This window comes from Hylobates moloch, unplaced genomic scaffold (assembly GCF_009828535.3).
Source record: "Hylobates moloch isolate HMO894 unplaced genomic scaffold, HMol_V3 SCAFFOLD_18, whole genome shotgun sequence".
Taxonomy (NCBI): Eukaryota; Metazoa; Chordata; class Mammalia; order Primates; family Hylobatidae; genus Hylobates; species Hylobates moloch.
Window position 1 is genome coordinate 74,544,093 of NW_026652293.1, and position 9,333 is coordinate 74,553,425.

Sequence of the window (9,333 nt, forward strand, 5' to 3'; positions counted from 1 at the left end):
TGGAAGCATGGCCGGTGACTACCTGTACTCCTTGACTCTACCTCTGCATATAATGACTCAGCTAACCAGCCCAATAAATGCCCTACGTTCACTTTTGTTCAGTGAGGCACTGCTTTGGGAACTATCCCCAGTGTCCTCCTTACTTGTTAGAATTAATAAAATCCCCTTTTTAAGTCCTCCTTGGGAGTAGTCATTGGACCGTCACCCACCAAGTGATCAAACCCACCCATTGTGTGGGTTAGCTGTAACAGTAGTTAGCCATAGAGTGTTGTGATAAGGAGCCAAAGAATAAAGCTCCTTTAAAATAAAGAATATTTATTTTAGAATACAGCTTGGCACATAGTAAACATGCACATGGTTTAAATGACTTTATGTTGAGAAGTTACAGCTTTGGCATAAATATGTATGGTATAGAAGGACAAAAATAGAATGACAGAAAATAACCAAAGAGAGTGAATGCTGGGGAAATCGAATAATCTCTCTAATGACACAGATAAGGGCACCTCCAGATGAGCTTACCATGGTTCACACTGGCTTCACTGGCTTCCACAGAAACAGCCTGCAGGCCAGAGGTTCTCTAGGACCAAGCCCTAGATGAGACACCTGCCCACATGCAGGGAGTGAAACCCACTCCTGAATGGCCCTCTCACATATACCACAGAAGACACTTAAAATATTATCTCCAGCTCATCACACAAAACCATCCCACAAGTCAACCATTTCTTATTTAGAATATGGTTATATGGCTGGATGTGGTGGCTCGTGCCTATAATCCCAGCACTTTGGGAGGCTGAGGTGGGTGGATCACCTGAGGTCAGGAGTTCGAGACCAGCCTGGCCAACATGGTGAAACCCCGTCTCTACTAAAAACACAAAAATTAGACTGGTGTGGTGGCATGTGCTTGTAATACCAGCCACTCGGCACGTGGAGGCAAAAGAATCACTTGAACCCGGGAGGTGGAGGTTGCAGTGAGCCAAGATCGTGCCACTGCACTCTAGCCTGGGCAATAGAACAAGACCCTGTCTCAAAAAAAAAAAAAAAAGATAATTATATAACTTTCAAGAGCAGCCCACATTTTTCTTAGAAGGACACAAGAGCACGGAGCACAAAAAGTAAACTAGGAAGAGCCACCACTCTGCTGCCACTGGTTGGAGCTGATCACCCCAGGCATCCCTGCTTCTCAGACTCCTCCACTGTATACACAGGAGAAAACCAATCCCTTCTGCCAGCATCTGACGCGTCTGTCAGAGCACACATCTTTCCTGACATGGGCTAGAGAGGATTGCAGGGTCTGTCCTCAAGGCTGCTCCCATCCCTGGGGGCTGCTGACTCCAGGCAGCCAAACGTCTCCTGGGAGGCGTAGGTCATGTACACGAAGCCATCCTCATCCTTGTAGTCTCTGTAGATCTCTGCCATGGTTGCGCTCATGCTGACCAGGCTCTTGTTGTTCACCAGCAAGTAAAAGGCTTCCGTGGCTCTCAGGACCATGCGGCTCCTGGGATGGGCAGGAGGGTGGTGAGGGGGTGACCTGCGAGACAGCCCAGGGATCTGCAGCCTCATGACACTCAAGAAGATTGAATTGCTCCCTTCTTCTAACCTGAGATTTAGGAACTACAAGGCTTCCCAGTTGGGTCAAAAGGGTGAGGCCATTTCATGGATGAAATATGACAACACAAACAGGATGAGGAAACATGACAACACAAAAATGCTAAGCAAATAACTTCTACTTGCTATGAAATTAAAGCTATTGGGCTGGGTGCTGTGGCTCACGCCTCTAATCCCAGCACTTTGGGAAGCCGAGGCAGGCAGATCACGAGGTCAAGAGATCGAGGCCATCCCGGCCAACATGGCGAAACCCGGTCTCTACTAAAAATACAAAAATTAGCTGGGTGTGGTGGTGTGCACCTGTAGTCCCAGCTACTCAGGAGGCTGAGGCAGGAGAACCAGGAGGCAGAGGTTGCAGTGAGCCGAAATTGCACCACCGCACTCTAGCCTGGTGACAGAGCAAGGCTGCATCTCAAAAAAAAAAAAAAAAAAAAAAAGAAAGAAAAGAAAAGAAATTAAAGCTATTTCCCTAGAGGTACAAAGGTGATGCACAGTCTCTCTGACATTTCACATTTTTTTTTTTTTATTCCCCTGCCTCAGCCTCCCAAGTAGCTGGGATTACAGGCATGCAACACCACACCTGGGTAATTTTTGTATTTTTAGTAGAGACGGGGTTTCGCCGTGTTGGCCAGGCTGGTCTTGAACTCCTGACCTCAGGTAATCCGCCTGCCTTGGCTTCCCAAAGTGCTGAGATTACAGTGTAAGCCACCGCGCCTGGCCCTAATCCTAACTTGCATTCTCCCTTGGCCATCTTCCATTCACACTGAACTAACTTTAACATGTAAGCGTGCCTAGAGAGAGGAAATAAGAATGCTCTTAACTCAGTAAAACAAAATAAAAAGAGGCCTGGGCAATCGTGAGACCCCCCTCTCTACAAAACATCTTTAAAATTAGCCGGGCACTGTGGTGCTTTCCTGTAGTCCCAGCTTCTCAGGAGGCTGAGATGGAAGGATCGCCTGAGCCCAGGAGGTCAAGGCTGCAGTGAACTAGGATCACGCCACTGCACTCCAGCCTGGGCAACAGAGCTAAATAAAGCAAAATAAAAAGACACTCATTCATCGTGTGTTCTTAAAGAACAGGCTGCAACAGCGACACAGCTTCCAAGCACTTTTCAACCCTGTTGAAAACTTACACATCGGGTCTATTTACCTTACTCCCAAATCATTTTTTACTGAATCCGTGTGTCAAGTGACGTCCTTTAAGCTTTAAGAATAGCTGCCTGTTCTTTGCTGTACCTCTGGCTTAACCAAGGGAGGAGTGTGTTTGGGGGATGCTTTTCTCTCTCAGTGTTCTGAGCAGGGAACGTTTCCTTTGGGGAGAAGTCCCCACCCCCAGGCGCACATACACTTGGAAAAGGTGCTGGTCCCTGCAACGGACGCGCAGACTCAGTTTCACACAAGATCTGAAAGAAAGGACCTCCTGGACCAGCTTGAGAGCCAAGACTAACTACTTTAGGAAATTCTTAGAAATGTTGGGAGGTCTTTTTTGTTGTTGTCTGAGGGATTCTCCTTACCTGTTTAAAATACAGTAATTCTTTTTTTTTTTTTTTTTTGAGACAGAGTTTCACTCTTGTTGCCCAGGCCGGAGTGCAGTGGCACAATCTCGGCTCACTGTAACCTCCACCTCCCAGGTTCAAGCGATTCTCCTGCCTCAGCCTCCCAAGTAGCTAGGATTATAGGCACCCGCCACCATACCTAGCTAATTTTTGTATTTTTAGTAGAGACGGGGTTTCACCCGTTGGCCAGGCTGGTCTCAAACTCCTAACCTCTGCGATCCACCTGCCTCAGCCTCCCAGAGTGCTGGGATTACAGGCATGAGCCACTGCACCCGGGTTTAAAATAGAGTAATTCTAAGAGCATCTTTTCAGAGTACTAGTGAATCTAAAAGATGACTTCAAAAAAATCTCTTTCCTCTCCTCCTCTGACACGCCCCCATCCCCAAAATAAAACCGCCAAAGGAAGACAGCCGAACAGCCCCGGCGCACCCAGCGCACCTTCCTCCCCCCGGGCATGCTCGGCGCCACCTACCGGATGATGCTGAGGAACTGGGTCATGGTCAGCTCCTGCGGGACCAGGAATTTAGTTTTGTCCAGCAGGGGCAGGAAGGTCTCCCGGGGGTAGCGCTCCACTACCACCTGTCAAGAGTGTCAATCCTTAAGAATGTGACTCAGCGTGAGTCTTAGGAACTTGGAACAGAGAGAGGGAAGCTGTTGGCTGCTCTTGGTTTTTTCAGAGAACGGGCTCGGAACCCCACCCCCACGCCTCCCAGCGGAAGTCCAGTGGTGTCTTACCGGGATTTTGTTGGGGAACTTTGCCCGGATTCCAGCAACTTCCTCTTGTCTGATTGCTGTGAATATTTCAAGCACAAGAGAAGAAGCAAAGATCAAGAGAAGGCCAGATCTTCTCCTCTCTTTAGATAACCCAGAAAGCTACCCCAAGAAATTTACCCAAGCTTTTCCTCTGCTTGAAAGGTCTGACGCTTGGGATTTTCTGTGGAGGCGGCATTGCACTCAACAGCTGTGTCTGTTTTAAAAAAGAAAAAAAAAACTGTCCCACAACCAGGAACCTAACTCATTCCTCCAGCTGCTTCCAAACTGCCTGCAGGAGCCTGAAGGAGGCCCTTATGTAGGGCTGAGTGACATCAGGCCTCTCCTCTCCCTCCCCTCTCCCCACTCCCCCTCCCTGGGCAGCAGGAGGTCAGTTCTGATGGAAATGGAATCACCACCTGCTTGCTGGTCAGAGAAAGCCACTTTGTTCATGACCAGTTCAAGATGTTTCTTTGCAAAAGAAATTAGGGTTTGTAATAAAATCATTGGCTGGGCAGCGGACTGTAGAGGGGTAAAACTGCCTTGTGCTGGGACATTTTTGTCCTTCAGTAGCAAGGGGGGTCCAAGCTGGATCCACCTCAGCCTGAAGTGTGCTGTGTGAGTCTCACAATGGTCCATACCCTTTATCACAGAAGGAAACCTATACTAAGAAAGGTGAAGTGATTTGCCCGAGGGCACATAGCTAGTAAGAGAGGCAGTATGGATTAAAACCTAGAGTTGCATGCTGGGTGCAGTGGCCTACGCCTGTAATCCCAGCACATGGCGAGGCTGAGGCGGGTGGATCACCTGGCCAACATGCTGAAACCCTGTCTCTACTAAAAATACAAAAATTAGCCGGGCATGGTGGCAGGCACCTGTAATCCCAGCTACTCAGGAGGCTGAGGCAGGAGAATCACTTGAACCTGGGAGGCGGAGGTTGCAGTGAGCTCAGGTCACGCCATTGCACTCCAGCCTGGGCAACAAGAGCGAAACTTCATCTCAAAAAACAAACAAACAAACAAACAAACAAACAAAAAAACAAAAAAAAACACCCAGAGTTGTTACAAGGAAGTCCAAGTACTACACTCCGGTATATTCTGTCACTTCGTTTTCTCTGGGATAAAAGAAGGAAGGAAGGACAATTGTCCCCAAGATCTCGCTTTTAGAGTTAAGAAACTGGGCCTCTGGTCATACATAGGGGAAGCCAAACTCCATTTCTCCTATATTGCCACAACACAGATCACTTTTGACACTAGATTTGTGTGTGTGGGTGGGCGAGGGGACGGGGGATTCCCCATACACCGAGCAATCAGTTCTACAGTGGACACCAGCTAGGTGTCCTCCAATCCAACTCTGACACTGTCTACCTTATTGTTAGCAGTGTATGCCATGATTTTCTGTAGTCATTCAGCAGTGAATAGTCTTAAAATGAACAAAATGTGACAAAGGAGAAGGAGATGGTACATTTGCTAGGTGAATTGAAGGGCCTGACTCTTGGGGCTTTAGGTCAATGATAAGAAATAGATGTCAAGAGATTAAATGATGGCATCACTGAAGAGGTAAGTGGCCTCATCCTCTTTCTCTGTCTTAAAAAAAGAAGGCATCCCGTCAGGTGTGAATAGTAAGGAGCAGGTGTGCAGTGCTCTGCGCTAAAGTACCTTTCGAATCTGCAATCTCATGTAAACTTTCCCAGTTGCCTTGCAGGTGGGAAGGGCAGGCGGGATGCTCACACTGCTCTGGTCTAGATCGTTCAGCCAGAATGCAAACTGCGCCGGGATCCAACCCAGACTGGCCAGTCTCCAGGAACAGCCCGGACTCTAAGACCAGGCAAAGCTGGTTCCAAGCCTGGCCCTCCCACCTATGCACCTTAATTTCTGATCTTGGATACATGGCTTCACTTTACTAAATGTGGCCTTTAATGGTTATGGTAATCTGTAACTCAGAACGATTATGTGAGGCTTAAAGGAACTGGTTTCTGTAAAGCAGCTAGCATAGTGCCTGCCACTGTTCCTCAGTATATGTATTTTCCCCTCACTTCCCCAAGCCATGGTTCCCCCAAATCTTTATAATCCCAAGAAACTTTATGTGCATTCAGGTCTGAATGCTGAAGGCAGAGGTAGAAGGAAATAGTGCTCAGTTGGGGCCAGGAGAAAATAAATCCCAGCTGTGGTGTTTGGTCAATGATTATAAGGGCTTTGAGATGCTTCTTAACTGCCTTGCGTTTGACTTTCTGGGCTGAGGCATGGGGATTGCTATGTAATGCAAGCAGGCTTGCCTCTCAGATGGAATGGAGATGAAGGAGGTAATAGAATGAAGCACTGGGAAGAAACAAAATGCAGCAACACTTCCAGATCCATCATCTTTCAGGCAGAGGAATGGGCTGGGTCGTTTTTTTCTTTTCTTTTCTTTTCTTTTCTTTTGGAGGGTGGGGAGGGAGACGGAGTTTTGCTCTTGTTGCCCAGGCTGGAGTGCAATGGCACAATCTCGGTTCACCGCAAACTCCGCCTTCTGGGTTCAAGCGATTCACCTGCCTCAGCCTCCCAAGTAGCTGGTATTACAGGCATGCACCACCACGCCCAGCTAATTTTGTATTTTTCGTAGAGACGGGGTTTCTCCATGTTGGTAGGCTGGTCTCGAACTCCCGACCTCAGGTGATCCATCCGCCTCGGCCTCCCAAAGTGCTGGGATTACAGGTGAGAGGCACGGTGCCTGGCCCGTTTTTTTTTCTTTTCTTTTTCTGGGGGTTGAAAGCCATCTTTTGAGGGCAGCAGTGTCTGGTGTGTTGTCTGATGGCCTTGTGCTCCTGGCTGGTGCCCCTCTGGCAGTGGAGTGAGACCTCGGTGGCTGGGAGGTGACCAAAACCACATGCTATGGATGCTACATGGACCATGGGGAAGGAAATAAGAACAGTTCTGTGGAGAACAGCTGGAGCAAGAGTGCCCTCGCTGGATTAGGAGGTCTGTCTATCAATATTTTAATTTCTTTTTTGTTTCGTTTTGAGTTTTTGAGACAGGGTCTCACTCTGTTGCCCAGCCTGGAGTGCAGTGGGATGAACACAGCTCACTGCAGCATCAACCTTCTGGGCCCAGGCGATCCTTTCGGCTCAGCCTCCCAAGTAGCTGAGACCGTAGGCTCACACCACCATGCCTGGGAAATTTTTTAAATTATTTGTAGAGATGGAGTCTCCCTATGTTGCCTAGGCTGGCCTCATACTCCTGGACTCAAGCAATGCTGCCTCAGCCTCCCAAAGTACTGGGATTACAGGCATGGGCCACCATGTCCAGTCTACTAATATTTTAGTAAACAAAAAACTGGCCGGGTGCAGTGGCTCATGCCTGTAATCCCAGCACTTTGGGAGGCTGAACTGAGAAGATTGCTTCGAGACAGGAGTTTGAGACTGGTCTGGGCAACAAAGAGAGACCCCTGTCTCTACAACAAATGCTAATAGGTTGGCTTGGTGGCTCACACCTGTAATCCCAGCACTTTGGGAGGCTGAGGTGGGTGGATCACTTAAGATCAAGAGTCCAAGGCCAGCCTGGCCAACAAGGTGAAACCCCATCTCCACTAAAAATACAAAAATTAGCTGGCATAGTGGCGGGGGCCTGTAATCCCAGCTACTTGGGAGGCTGAGGCAAAAGAATCGCTTGAACCCAGGAGGCAGAGGTTTCAGTGAGCCGAGATCGCACCACTGTACTCCAGCCTGGGCAACAGAGCAAGAGTCCATTTCGAAAATAAAAAATAAAACACACACAAAAAAGAAAGCAAACTTCTTTGAAATTCATATTATTTGTTAGCAGAATGGAGATGTTTTCAGTTGTGTCATAGAGTTGTGAGATGATTGAATGAGGAAATCTATATGATAAACTCATGTGTATGGGATGACACAGTTGGAGCTCAATAAATGGGAGATCTGTCACATCGCTCCTGCCTCGTGAAGCTCAGAGCCTAGCCCACGCTGCTTGTACTTCCTGGAACCTTTTGAAAGGGCTGTCCCACCTCACTCTTTCCACTTAGCTCACCGCCTCTTCACTCCTTCAACTCCTACCATCTGGAGTCTGTCCCAGCACTCATGCAGTGCTCCTGGCAGGTCAGCGATCACACGCGCAAGCACTCTTTTTAGTCCTTATCGTATTATTTCATCTTTGATTCTTCAACATTTGGAATTGGCCATTTTCTCCTTTTCAAAAAAAATTTTTTTTAGAGACGAGGGTCTCACTATGTTGCCCAGGCTGGTCTCGAACTCCTGGGCTTGAGAGTGATCCTCCTGCCTTGGCCTCCCAAAGTACTGGGATTACAGGCCTGAGCCACTGCATCCAGCCCATTTTCTTTTTTCGTTTTGTCTTTTTCTTTTTTTGTGTGACAGGGTCTCGCTCTGTTGCCCACACTGGAGTGCATTGGCACAGTCATGGCTCATTGCAGCCTCGACCGCCTGGACTCAAGCTATCCTCCTACCCCAGCCTTGCAAGTAACTGGGACCACAGGCATGCACCACCATACTTGCTTAATTTTTTTACTTTTTGTAGAGACAAGGCCTTGCTGTGTTTCCTAGGCTTGTCTTGACCTCCTGGCCTCAAGGGATCTTCCCGCCTTGGCCTCTCAAAGTGTTGGGATTACTTATAGGCATGAGCCACCACACCCAGCCAACATTTTCTTTTCTCATTCTGAAAACTCTCTGTCTGATTTCAAGACACCACATTCTTTGGATTCTTCTCCCTGTCCTCTGACCTTTATTCTTGGGCCCTGCTGCTACCTCTCCTTTATTTGCAGGACCACTTCTCCTTAGGGCCTGCAAGACAACCCAGTCTGAGATTGGACAGCTGATATATGTGACTAAGATACGTCCTCATTTCTGGCCAGGTGCTGTGGCTCACGCCTGTAACCCCAGCACTTTGGGAGGCCAAGGTGGGCGGATCACCTGAGGTCAGGAGTTCGAGACCAGCCTGATCAACATGGAGAAAACCCGTCTCTACAAAAAATACAAAAATTAGCCAGGTGTGGTGGCGCATGCCTGTAATCCCAGCACCTCAGAAGGCTGAGGCAGGAGAATCGCTTGAACCTGGGAGGTGGAGGTTGTGGTGAGCCGAGATCGTGCCATTGCACTCCAGCCTAGGCAACAAGAGCGAAATGTCGTCCCCCCCCCGCCCCCCAAAAAAAGGCCGGGAGTGGTGGCTCACTCCTGTAATCCCAGCACACTTTGGGAGGCTGAGGTAGGTGGATCATGAGGTCAGGAGTTTGAGGCCAGCCTGGCCAGCATGGTGAAACCCCTTCTCTACTGAAAATACAAAAAATTAGCCAGGCATGGTGGCACATGCCTGTAGTCCCAGCTACTTGGGAGGCTGAGGCAAGAGAATTGCTTGAATGCGGCAGATGGAGGTTGCAGTGAGCCGAGATCGTGCCATTGCATTCCAGCCTGAATGACAGAG

The 9,333-nt window shown here is 48.6% G+C and overlaps 1 protein-coding gene across 1 annotated transcript; it reads right to left on the minus strand.

The window, feature by feature from the left end:
- Positions 1 to 353: 353 nt before the first annotated feature.
- Positions 354 to 4,200, minus strand: MAP1LC3C (microtubule associated protein 1 light chain 3 gamma). Its single transcript, XM_032136959.2, has 4 exons — positions 4,052 to 4,200; positions 3,896 to 3,951; positions 3,633 to 3,739; positions 354 to 1,495 (listed from the first exon to the last, which is right to left on the minus strand). Exons 1-4 carry the CDS (start codon positions 4,107 to 4,109, stop codon positions 1,273 to 1,275), a joined length of 444 nt encoding a protein of 147 aa, XP_031992850.1. The 5' UTR covers positions 4,110 to 4,200; the 3' UTR covers positions 354 to 1,272.
- Positions 4,201 to 9,333: the final 5,133 nt, after the last annotated feature.